The following is a 13,438-nucleotide window of genomic DNA, read 5'->3' as shown; positions in this document are numbered from 1 at the left end:
CCTGCATTGTGCTTGTATGAAGGAAAACTAAAGATCCAATGATTAAATATGAGGAGTTTTCTGGGACAGGTAGCATTAACTTTACTGACAAATGTCTTTAACACAATACTATCCTGAAGGACCTATCCCTATAATATTGGACTTTACCCTTTGGAAACAACAAGTAGCCCCTGCCTCCTCTACACAACCCCCCCCCCCCACACACACACACACAAAAAAAAACTCATTTAAAAAAATTGTGACATAAATATATTTATTTGGGAAAGTATATTATGTACGTCTCTCTAAACAAAACTTTGTAAATTCATGATGTACAATATGTTTTTTAAAAACCGCATGATTTAGGTTTCAGGTCTTTCCCAGCTGGAGCAGAAAGGTGAGTGGAGATTGTCTGGGATCTTAACAAACAGCGCAATCGAATAGAGAGAGTGAACAGTGCAACTTTCCTCTTCCTTTCTTGACTTCCCTTTGAGAATTGCTACAGGAGGACAAGGTGTACTTCAATTTCGACTCTAACCACCTCCCAGGCACAGAAGCTGTATTTCTTTCCTTTCAGGTAGTTACGGATTCTTTGGAAGTACTTCCAGACACGATTTCCCCAATCAGGACAAGCCAGATTTTCTTCTTCCGCCAGCTGCAGGCGTTCCAGGCTGCGAGCAAGGCTAGTGAGTAGTTGAGGGAGGAGGGTCTGGTTCCACGCAGCACGGCTATCTGGCGTTAGGAAGAGGCTGAAGATCTGCTGGAGCACCACATGGTGCACACAGGTGCGTTGTGGCTTCTGCATTTGGGTGACAGTCCCCCTTTGCCAAAGACATTGGAAGTCGATTCTGTCATTCAGGAATAATTGAGGGAGGGATAAGTTCCAGCTGTCGCAAAAGATGTAAGATTCTCCAGTTGTCTGGCTTATGGGTCCAAAGTCCGTCCTCGCCAAGGGAACAAGCAGGGATGGAGCTGAGCATCACTCCTGCCACTAGCCACAAGTAGACCTGGGCCATTGAGAAATCCCGTGACTCTGGGGACAGCCGCCAGGGGGAGACACGCGGAGGAGTAGCACCGATTTCTCTGCTCTGGTTCCCTGGAAAGCGCGAGTCTCCAGCTGGCCGCAAGAGGGCGCGCGGAGGGCCTTTACGGACGCTCGGAGTGGAAAACGCTGACTCTGGAGCCTTCCTTTGCAAAAGGACTGGTCGCTGGCGAGAAAAGCCTTTCTGGCTCCGCGGAGCAACTAAGTGCTGCTTTAATAGTGCACCTTCGGTTCGGAGGCCCTGACTGCTGAAGACTGAGCTGGGCCTGGGCCTGGGCCTGTGCCTGAGCCTGGCAGGGCGCTTTGGTCTTAGGAACCAGGCACATGAGCTCACCTTTCCAGCGCTTTGGCAGGAGTTTGGTGCTTTCCTTTCGGAGGGAAATTCTAGCGAGGCCATTTGTACCAAGAATCCGTTCACTGAGGGCTTGGAGGCTGGGAATCGGAGCGTGTCGGGCCCTTTTCACAGAATGGAGACAGTGTCCCCGCTGGATGCTCACGGACTCAGAGGCCGGATCGCGGAAACGCCGGGGCGCGACTGCACCGCGCTGGGGACGCTGTGGACCTGAGTCTGGGCGCGGCGGCTCAGGGGTCTTGAGGACAAGCCCCAGGCCCGTGTACAGGCTGCGCGACTTTTGTGGGTGATTTTCCAACGTGACAGCGTTACCGACCCGCGGAGGCAAGTATAGACAAGTGCCACATTACAATGGCCTTTCCTTCAACTTTTCAAACTATTAAACTATTTTAATGTAAATAAATGAATAGCTCTCTCCAGCGCAGGATTTGAAAACTATTTTAATAGGATACTACTCTTGCACTACAAATTAAAAATATGGAACTAGCCCTGGCCACTTTGGCTCAGCGGTTGGACCGTCGGCCTGCGGACCAGAGAGTCCCGGGTTCGGTTCCCGCTGGGGGTACGTACCACCAAAAAAAAAGGAAAACTGGAACTATTACATAAATATTAAGGTAACGAAGTGTTTTAAGCATAAAACGATTAAATCTTACACGTTTAGAAATATTTAAATATTAGAAAATATCAATGTAAAATTTCAAAAAATTGACATGAAAATAACATTCCGTGGCAATTTTTAAAATTTTTCCGTACTTTGATAGTGAATAAATAGGACATTAGGGAGCACCTACTATGGTTTAGGTACTCCATTCAGCCTGTTACGCCAGGATTCATTCCTGGGAACACTCTTTTGAGTACATGCGTTCATGAAACAGTTGTTTCTCAAGCACCATCGTGTGAGACTGCGTAACAAACAGGGGCAGATGTGGTTCCTCTCCTTATTTCCATTTCATGAAGAAGAAAACCGAACCCCAGGGACATGAACTGTACCCAAAATCACAGCTACGTTATGGAATCTGGGCTTTCAGAAGCCAAGTCTGAGCTCGTAACATCGTAGGAATTTCGCTGTTCACAGGAGCCAAAGACGCGGCTGAGGATCTGAACATCCTTCCCCTGGGACAGTCTTTGTGATGATTAGTTGTAGCCACCAGTCATTCAGATATTCGCCTGAAAATATAGCTGGAGGTAGCGAAAGCCCAAGTGTAGCTGGTTTCAGTTGGAACCAGCGGACCTCCCTCATGGCCGCAAGAGGGCGGACTGGTTTCCTTTTCTGCACCTCGGGTTTGGGAAAGGCAGACTTGGGAGCCCGCGTTTTCAGTGGGACCAGGGACTGTGGAGAAAGGCCACCGCGGCTCCGTGGAGCAACTTGGTGCTGCTTTACTAGTGAGTAAAAAACCTGCCTTTCTGAGGCCATGACTGCTGAAGACCGAGCTGTTGCTGGGCCTTGCAGGGACATTTGTCTTAGAAACCAGGGACAACGCCTCATTTTTTCTTCGCTTTCCCCCCAAGATTGGTGCTTTCGTTTAGCACAGAAACTCTAGCGAGGCATTTGTAGCAAGAGTCCGACCACAGAGGGATTGGAGGCTGGGAATCGGAGCGTGTTGGACCGTTCTCACAGATTCGGGATAGGTTCTCGCCTCTTGCCCACAGATTCAGAGCCCGGATCGCGGAAACCCTGAGGCGCGACAGCACCGCGTTGGGGACGCTGTGGATCTGAGTCAGGGCGCCTAGCCAGGGCTCCTGAGGACAAGGGACAAGCCCGTGCACAGGCTTCGTGACATTTTGTATGATTTTACAACGTTGCAGCGTTACCGACCTATGGAATAAAGTAGAGAAATGCTGTAAAGTGCGAACCTTCAAATGGCTGTTTCTTCAACTTTTCAAACTATTCATATACTTAAATATAAATATCAAGCGTGAACTTTGAATAATATTTGTAATATAAATAAACATTTTGTTACATTTGAAAAACATTTTGATATTCAATATCAACGTAAAATTTCAAAAGTTTTAACATTAACTCACCATTGAATTACATATTTTTATGTTTGCATATTTTAATAGTAAAAGAAATACAAAATTATAGAGCATCTACTATGGTTCAGAAACTCTAAGCTTGTACCTTCCAGATTCATTCCTGTCTCAACACTTCTCTGAGTACATGCTTTTATGAAACACTTTTCCAAGCACCAACATGGGACGGTCTTGTTCTGTTCCTTTTGTACACATGTGTTAACAAACAGGCAGATTTGGTTCCTTCTCATTATTCCCATTTCATGAAGAAGAAAACACAGCCCAGGGACTTTAACTTTCCCAAGAGCACAGCAACATTTTGGAATCTAGGCTTTCTGAAGACACTGTCTGAGCCTTATTTTATTTTTTTTAATTTATTTATTTTTGTTACAGGTGATCTTTTCACATTTTAGGAATTTCACTGTTCACAGGAACCAAAGAGGCAGCTGAGAATGTGAACATCCTTTCTCTGGGACAGTCCTTGTGATGTTTAAGTTCAGTCACCAGTCATCCAGAAATTCACCATAAATATAGCTGGAGGTAGGGAAGCCCAAGTGTAGCTGGTCTTAGTTGGAATCAGCAGACTTCCCTCTTGGCCAAACAGCACTTTTGCCAGTTAAATATAACACTCTTGACATGCATTTACTGTGAACAGTAAAAGCTCTGTACACCAAAATGTGTCATCTAACCATCTCTCTACCTACCTTTGGCGATATATACAGTGTATCATCTATAGCAAGGCCTATAGAATGAATCATAAGATTAGAAAGTTTTAGGCAATCAAAGAAAGACACAGCAAAAGTCCACTATTGCCACGTTTCTCTCCTTCTGCTAAACTTGTCCATCAAGAAGAAATAGTTGAGGACAGAAATATAAGGGAAAAACATTCATTCAAATATTATCCACAATTGGTAGAAGAGCAAACTAGTGCATTGGCTAGGTCACCTGAGGCAAAGAGCCAAGGAATCCTCCCAAATTGCTATCTGTCCCTGCTACGTGAGAAATTCACAAGCACACACACCCACACACAGTCACTTGAGTTCAGCTGATTCCTTTGACCTCAGCACCTATCTCATCACTGTAAAAATGACATTTGCTCACCTCAAAATGCACACCAGAACCCTCATAGAAACCAACCTGCCTAAGGTGCTTGTGATGAACATGGAGATTCCACGCACCTTTTGGTCTCTCCCTTTGGCTTTCACTCAGAAGGGAAATGTGCCACTGAAAGCACAACACTTCCAGAGCACCTGTGCAAGTGGGCCGTGAGGAGGGGAGGCGAAGGGATGGTGGAAGGGGCTGAATGCATTCAGTTAAGTAGGGCTGGGGATAGGGAGGGAGGAAGAGTACCAGGTGCCAGAATCAGCCAGCTAATACTGGAGGTCTTTCTCACTACACTCTAGATGACTCCTCTCAGATATGTCTACCCACTGGCCCTTCCTGACTGAATAGAAAGCAGTTACAACTCTGACATCACCCCTGGCTGATTTGGCTCAGCTGTTAGAGCATGGGCCCAGGGACCAAAGGGTCTGGGGTTTCATTGCCTGTGAAGGGCACATGCCTGGGTTGCAGGTTTGATCCCCAGCCCCAGTCGGGGTTGTTCAGGAGGCAAACACTCTATGTGTCTGTCAAACATGGATCTCTCTCTCTCTCTCTCTCTCTCTCTCTCTCTCATCCTCCCTTCCTTCCATTCTATCTAAAAATCAGTGGGAAAATATACTCGGGTGAGGATGAAGACAAAGCAAACCAGCAAACAAAAGAAACAACAACTGTGACATGAGTCCTGAATGTCTTCCATATTTCCCAGGACTCCTCTCAATCTCAAGGATTTCCAGCATGTCATAGGCACTTTCTGACTAGTGCAGGAACTATGCTATGGACTTAATAGAAAGGTACTATTCTGAGATAGAGTAATAGAAACCAAATAAGGATTGGGGTTGCCTGGATAAAAGAGAACATGAAGTTTTTTTAATAGTAATTTAATAAATAAAGTAAAATGCAAATTGAATAATAAAGAAGTGAACATGTATTATATATTAGAATAGAAGATCTGGGCAAATATTGGTTATGTAAATATATAAATATGATAACATGAAAGGCTAAACAATAAATAAACAATAAGTAAATAAATGAATAATTAACTAACTAAATTAATTAATAACATGAGGACAGGATCCTATTATGGACTGTTGTTCATCACTGGTGTACAAGAATGCCGTCGATTTCTTGACGTTAATTTTGTATCCTGCTACTTTGCCAAATTCATTTATTAAGTCTAGTAGATTTTTGATGGAGTCTTTAGGGTTTTCTATGTATAATATCATGTCATCTGCAAATAATGACAGTTTCACTTCCTCCTTTCCGATTTGGATCCCTTTTATTTTTTCTTCATGTCTGATTGCTGTGGCTAAGACTTCCAGTACAATGTTAAATAAGAGTGGCGAAAGTGGACATCCCTGTCTTGTTCCTGTTCTTAATGGAAATGTTTTTAGTTTCTCTCCATTGAGTATGATGTTGGCTGTAGGTCTTTCATATATGGCCTTTATTATGTCGAGATATGATCCCTCTATTCCCACATTGCTGAGTGTTTTTATCGGAAATGGATGCTGGATTTTGTCGAATGTGTTTTCAGCATCTATTGATATGATCATGTAGTTTTTATTCTTCATTTTGTTTATGTGGTGTATCACATTTATTGATTTGCAAATATCGTACCAGCCTTGCATCCCTGGAATGAATCCCACTTGGTCATGGTGAATAATTTTTTTGATGTATTTCTGGATCCGATTTGCTAATATTTTGTTCAGGATTTTGGTGTCTATGTTCATCAGGGATATTGGCCTGTAGTTTTCTTTCTTCATAGTCTTTTTCTGGTTTTGGAATTAGAATTATGCTGGCCTCATAGAACGTGTTTGGAAGTCTTCCTTCTTCTTGAATTTTTTGAAATAGCTTGAGGAGAATGGGTGATAGTTCTTTTTTGAATGTTCGGTAAAACTCCCCTGTGAAGCCATCTGGGCCTGGGCTTTTGTTTGCTGGGAGAGTCTTGATTACCTCTTCAATTTCCTTAGTCGTTATTGGTCTGTTCAAGTTTTCTCTCTCTTCCAGGTCCAGTTTTGGGAGTCTGTGTGTTTCTAGAAATTTGTCCATTTCACTTAGATTTGCCATATAGTTATTCATAGTAGTTCTTAACGATCTTTTGTATTTCCGTGGTGTTGGTTGTTACTTCTCCTCTTTCATTTCTGATTTTGTGTATTTGGGTTCTCTCTCTTTGTTTCTTGGTAAGTCTAGCTAAGGGTCCATCAATCTTGTTTATCTTTTCAAAAAACCAGCTCTTTGTTTCATTGATTCTTTGAATTGTTTTTTTTTTGGTCTCTATGTCATTTATTTCTGCTCTGATCTTTACTATTTCCTTCCTTCTACTTGCTCTGGGGTTTTCATTTGTTTGCTTTCTAATTCTTTAAGTTGTGAAGTTAGACAGTCAATTAGAAATTATTCTTGTTTTTTGAGGTAGGCCTGTAGTGCTATGAACTTCCCTCTCAGAACTGCTTTCGCTGCATCCCATAGATTTTGTGTTGTGTATTCATTTTCATTGGTTTCAAAGAAGTTTTTAATTTTTTTCCTTGATCTCCTCGGTGACCCATTCATTGTTTAATAACAAGCTATTTAGCCTCCGTGTGTTGAAATGTCTTTGCATGTTCTTGTTGCAATTGATTTCTAGTTTCATGCCATTGTGATCTGAGAAGATGCTTGTTATGATTTCAATCTTCTTGAACTTGTGGAGATTTAGTTTGTGTCCTAGCATGTGGTCTATCTTTGAGAATGTCCCATGTGCACTTGAGAAGAATGTGTATTCTGTAGTTTTGGGGTGTAATTCTCTGTAGATATCTATTAAATCCATTTGGTCTAGTGCTTCATTTAGAGTCTCTGTTTCCTTGCTAATTTTTTGCCTAGAGGATCTATCCAGTGATATCAGCAGGATGTTGAAGTCCCCTGCTATGATTGTATTGCTATCGATTTCTCCTTTGAAGTCCTCCAGAAGATTTTTAATATATTTTGGTGCTCCTATATTGGGTGCATATATGTTTATCAAGGTTATATCTTCCTGTTGGATAGATCCTTTCAACATTATGTAGTGGCCTTCTTTGTCTCTAGTTATGGTCTTCATTTTGAAATCTATTTTATCAGATATGAGAATTGCTACCCCAGCTTTTTTTTGCTTTCCATTTGCTTGGAAAATTTTTTTCCATCCCTTCACTTTCATCCTATGTGAGTCTTTTGTGTGAGGTGGGTCTCTTGTAAACAACATATAGATGAGTCATGCTTTCTTATCCAATCAGCTACTCTGTGGCTTTTTATGGGAGCATTCAATCCATTTACATTTAAGGTGATTATTGATATGTACTTATTTATTGCCATTTTTGTTTAGTATGGTTCTATTTTTCTTTCCATTTCTACTGCTAATTACAGCAGTCCTTTTAACATTTCTTGCAGTGCTGGTTTGGTGCTAATGTATTCCCTTAGCCTTTTTTTTGTCTGAAAAGCTCTTTATTTGACCTTCTATTTTGAATGATAGCCTTGCTGGGTAGAGTAGTCTTGGATTCAGATTCTTGTTTTTCATGACCTTGATTACTTCATGCCATTCCCTTCTGGCCTGTAGTGTTTCTTGTGAGAAGTCAGCTGAGAACCTTATGGGGGCTCCTTTGTAAATAACATGTTGCTTATCTTTTGCTGTCCTTAGGATTTTCTCTATTTCTTAATTTTGGGCATTTTAATTATTATGTGTGTTGGTGTGTGCCTGTTTGGGTTCTTACTAGGGGCTCTTTGTGCTTCTTGTACTAGTATGCCTTTTTCCTTCACCAAGATAGGGAAGTTTTCTGTCTCTATTTTTTCAAATATATTCTCTAAGCTTTGCTCATTTTCTTTTTCCTTTGGACTCCTATGATGTGGATGTTGTTACGTTTCATATTGTCCCACAGTTGTCTTAGGCTGTCTTTCTGTTTTTTAATGATTTTTTTTCTATTTGGTTCTCTGATTGGGAGATTATTTCTATCCTGTCTTCTAATTCACTGATCCAGTCCTCGGCTTCCTCTACTCTGCTGGTTATTCCTTCCAGTGTGCTCTTTATTTTTGCTATGTCATTCTTCATTTCCAATTGGTTGGTTCTCAATGATTCTGTATATTTACTCATGGTGCTGATGTCCTTACTCATGCTGTTGAGCTTCCTCATGATTATTACTCTGAACTCTTCCTCTGATATCTCGCTCAATTCTATTTTACTTATTTTTTAAACTTTTTAAAAAATTAATTCAGTTCTGTTACAGATGTTTCTCATTTTCGCCCATTGACACCCGCCTCCCCTTCCCTCCAGTCCTACCCTTTCCTTTCCCCCCACCCCATTCCCAGCTTTGTTGTGTATGTTCATTGGTTATGCATACATGCATGTAAGTTCTGTAGTTTATCTCTTCCCCCACAAACCTCCCCTCTTCTGAGGCTTGTCAGCCTGTACCGCACCTCCATATCTCTGGGTTAATTTTGTTCGGCAGTTTGTTTAGTTCATTATATTCCACAAATAAGTGAGATCATGTGATATTTGTCTTTCTCTGCTTGGCTTGTTTTGCTTAGCATATTAATCACCAGATCCTTCCATGCCATCTCAAAGGATAAGATATCTCTCTTTCTTACAGCTACATAGTATTCCATTGTGTACATGTACTAAAGCTTTTTAATCCACACATCTACTGATGGATACTAGGGTTGTTTCCAGATCTTAGTTATTGTAAATAGTGCTGCTATGAACATAGGGGTACATATATTCTTTCTGATTGGTGTTTAAGGTTTCTTGGGGTATATTCCTAGAAGTGGGATCACTGGGTCAAATGGCAGTTCAATTTTTTTACTCTTTGAGGTAACACCATAGTGTTTTCCACAGTGGCTGCACCAGTCTGGATTCCCATCAGCAGTGTACTAGAGTCCCTTTTCTCCACACCCTGGCCAACACTGTTTGATGAGTTGTTAATGACAGCCATTCTGACAGGTGTGAGGTGACACCTCATTGTAGTTTGATTTGCATCTCCTTGATGATTAGAGACATTGAGCTTTTTTTCATATGTCTCTTGGCCATTGGTGTGTCCTTTTTGGAGAGGTGTCTATTTAGGTCCTCTGCCCATTTTTAATTGGATTCTTTCTCTTCCTTTTGTTGAGCTTTTCATGTATTTCATCTTCTGTTGAATTACCTAGTTCTTTCCTTTGGGAATGATTTATTTGCTTCACCATTTAGGCTGTCTCAGTGGGTTTTGGAGCCTGCCAATTTTTCCCTGTGGGTCTTGGTGTTCTGCTGGTTGTGGACCCCTCTATTGGGTTTGGATGAGTGTGGGAGGACCCATCTAAACACCACTTCAACTCTTACATTTCTGGATATATTTGCAAGCCCAGGAAAGGTTCACTTATCTTCTAGCTTTTTCCCTGGAGGCTATTAGTTTCAATTACTTGATGAGCCTTGGGTTGTAGCCCTCAATGAATGAAAAAATCCACCCCAGAGCAACTTTTAATGTAATATATTTACTTATATAAATAGTAATGTATTCAATTATTTATTCAAATAATTATTTTTATAACATTTTCAAATAATACCAAGATAAAATTTAAAGTCACCCAAACAAACTACTAAACACAACTAAAAATGGAATTATTTTCATAACCTTTATGATTAGGTACTTCACTTTTAACTTTGCTTCCTACCAGAAAATACATTTTAAGTTCATCAACTGATAGATGTTCATCTAGATGATGTCAATTTTTTTTTTCTGTTTAGCAGAAAAACAGAATTGCGATGTGTTGAATAACTTTAGTAGAACTAAAGAGTAAACTTATTTGCATTTAAATCTCTAAGCCCATGTCACACTGAGGCTCACCTAAGCAACATCCACAATACAGTGCATAGTAGTTCTTAAGAAAGCAAGGTCACCTCTCCCAATATGATTCAAGGAATCCTCCCAAATTGGCATCACTCCCTGCTACCTGATAAATTCACACAGCACCTACACACTAAACTGAATTCAGTTGATTCCTTTTACTTCAGCACCTATTACATCACTGCTACAATGGCATTTCCTCGGGACCCAAAATAAACCCCAGAACAGTCACAGAAAAAGATCTGCCTACAATGGTTTGAGAACATAGAGCTTTCATTCACCTTTTGGTCTCTCCCTTTGGCTTTCATTCAGAATAAAAATGTGAAGTTGAAAGTACAACACAACCAGAGAACCTGTGAAGGCAGGCAGTTAGGTGGGGTAGAAAGGGATGGTGGAAGGGACTGAATGCACTCAGTCAAGAAGAACTGGGGAGAGGGTGGGAGGAAGAGTACCAGGTGCCACGATCAGCCAACGAATACTACACTCTAGATGACTCCACTAAGGCATGTCTACCCACAGTTCCCGGCTCACGGAATATAAATCAGTTACAACTCTGAGATGAGGCCTGAATGTCTTCCATATTTTCCAGAATTCTTTCTAATTCCATGGATTCCCAAATTTGATAGCCACTAGGGGAGGAGCTCTTTTATAGAACTTACCATTCTGAAACAGATTTATTTAGAACAAAATAATGATTAGGTTTTCAGCATAAATGAACCAGGAAGTTTTCCTTGATAAAAATTAAATATATAAAACAAAATAAAACTTTAATAACAAAAAAGGTAAACAAGTAAATTTCAATAAAGGGCAAGGGTAAATTTTGTTATGTAAATACTCAAATATGATAATATAAAAGAATAAATAATTCATGAATAAATAAATAAACAAACAAACAAACAAACAAACAGCCTCAGGCAGTATTCCATTAGGAACTGATGTCCAGGGAGCTGAATTATGTAACATTTTCTTGTTCAATTTTCTGACAACAGAGTTGCCGAATAAAATTCAATACATTCTGTGACTACAGAAGAAATAAAAGCATTTTGACATGACACAAGGAACATGTACAAAGGTTATGTGGCCCGTTTATCAATGAGAATCATTTCAAGGTGACTCCACGTCTCTATTCTCATTTCTTAACCTTTCATACAAGGGTCTTGCTGAAGAGAAGGCTCTCATGACTTCCGCTCTGACAACTTCCCAGGCACAGTCACTGTGTTTCTTCTCCTTGAGGTAGAGTCGGATGCCCTGGAAGTACCTCTTCACGGCCAGTGTAGGGCCCTGCGTTGCCAGGGCAGATCCTTCCTCTCCCGTCTCCCGCACCAAACAGGTGTCCAGGGCTTCCAGCTGCCGATGGAGTGCCCTGCACAGTTGGTCCAGGAGGGTGGTGTTCCAGGCAGCAGCAGAGTGCTCTGTGAGCAAGAGGTTGAAGGTCTGCTGGAGCATCTCGTGGAGGACAGAGATGGCCTGGGCCTCCCGCAGCTGGCTGCCGTCCACAGTGTCTCGAGGGAATCTGAAGTCCTTTCTGTCCTTCAGACAGAAGGAAGGGGAGATTCTGCTCATTTGTTTCAGAAGCACTAAGTTCTCCCTGCTGAGCAGGACATGGTTTGGAGGCAGCTCACAGCCCAGAGATCCACCCTGGCCATAGCTGAACGCCACCAGGGCCGTGAGTAGAGAGGGCAGGAGGGCCATGGGGAATGGAGGGTGCTGCTGGCCTGGCTGAGCTGGAAGTCTGCTGAACAAACTAGAGGCTCTAGTTCTCCGATTACCTCCTTTCTAAGCATTGTCCTTAAATAGGGAACACAATAATTTTCATTTTCTGAACACTTCTTTCCACTTTCACTTCCTATTTTGTTTTAATTTCTGAGTTCTCCATTTGGTTTAAGAAGATGTCATCAATCTACGGTATTAATTTTGCTAGAGTCCAGATGTGTCAGTACAAGTGCACACTTATCAACTAAATGAGAAATGTCTTTGTCCTAATGTCAGAAGTGTAAGTTGGTGTGTAAATACTCAGATACATGCACATACTCACGTACATTGACTATTGCATACATATTGCTCTTCTCTGTAGTAGAAACAAAATTTGTCCTTGGGAACGACCCCCAGCACACTCCCCGGCCCGGGCCATGACCTCCACTGCTCTCTTCTGCAGGCTCGTTGCCGCGACCACCCGAGTCCGGCCGCCACCAGCGCCTGGGTGAGCCCTGCTCGCCCCGGGTGCGGCTCGGCAGTGAGCCCACCAAACAGGGGCTGCAGGGGTGCTGCTAACATGGGGCTTAAGCTGTCCTGTCCGAAAGATAGAGTGGGAGGGAGAGACGGAGGAAGAGAGAGAGAGAGAGAAACATCGAAGTGAGAGAGACACACCTAGTGGTTGCCACCCACACAACCCCAACCAGGGCCGGGGACAAACTGCAACCAAGGCGTTTGCTTCAGGCCTGCTGACCATTCTCCAGTCCCAGGAGTGGGAGGAGCTGCTTGTAACATTAGAGACAATTAATTACCTTGTTATTGGACGTCAAGATCCTGGAAGGAGACACATGGATCACAGGCCCTACATCTCTTACCCTGCCCCCTTCCCCCCTGCACACAGCCCCCTTCTTACTTATCTTCTGTAATCAGCTGGCTGTTAGGAGGTGGGAGAGCAGAATTTCCAGGGTGACCTGCTGCTCTCCCGTACTGCCCGCATTATTGGAATAAATGCTCATAGATGATTAAAAAAAAAAAAAAATTTGTTCTTGCATCTGGCACCTTGTTCCCCTACTTATTTCCTTTTTCCCTCCTTTGCATCTGTAGGCATGTCTATTTTGTCATTTACTTACCTGAACATGTGTGGTAAATCAGCTCTTTCATACGAAGGACTGAGAAATGTCTATTGTTGTATCCACAGCAGAGGCAGAGATTTTTAGTGAATGAGTTTCGGGAAGGTTTCACTTCCTTCTTGGACCCATTCATGCAGGTCCATGTGATTATGCCACCCTGTGGTCACCAGGACAGAATTCTATAAACATTGATACTTCTTTGCAAAATGTATAACTGGTCTTTAGTACTCCTTAGTCTGTGCCAATACCCTCAGCAAGAATCCTGATTTTTTTTCTGGTGCATGTAAGTGTGGAGATTCTAACATTCAGATAATTTTAT

The 13,438-nt window shown here is 42.1% G+C and overlaps 1 protein-coding gene and 1 pseudogene across 1 annotated transcript; both read right to left on the bottom strand.

Moving 5' to 3' along the window:
- Window positions 1-478: 478 nt before the first annotated feature.
- LOC118630297 lies at window positions 479-995 on the bottom strand (annotated as a pseudogene).
- A 10,406-nt stretch (window positions 996-11,401) lies between these two features.
- On the bottom strand, window positions 11,402-11,989 carry LOC118629891 (interferon omega-2-like). Its single transcript, XM_036261602.1, has one exon. The coding sequence runs from the start codon at window positions 11,987-11,989 to the stop codon at window positions 11,402-11,404; it is 588 nt and encodes a 195-aa protein (XP_036117495.1).
- Between the last annotated feature and the right edge of the window lie 1,449 nt (window positions 11,990-13,438).

The sequence above is a fragment of the Molossus molossus genome, unplaced genomic scaffold, assembly GCF_014108415.1.
Source record: "Molossus molossus isolate mMolMol1 unplaced genomic scaffold, mMolMol1.p scaffold_m16_p_14, whole genome shotgun sequence".
Classification (NCBI taxonomy): domain Eukaryota; kingdom Metazoa; phylum Chordata; class Mammalia; order Chiroptera; family Molossidae; genus Molossus; species Molossus molossus.
This window is presented reverse-complemented; position numbering and strand designations above follow the sequence as displayed.

Bases quoted from the DNA above. Each gene is read 5' to 3' on its own strand.
- LOC118629891 (XM_036261602.1), bottom strand. From the start codon at position 11,989: ATGGCCCTCCTGCCCTCTCTACTCACGGCCCTGGTGGCGTTCAGCTAT.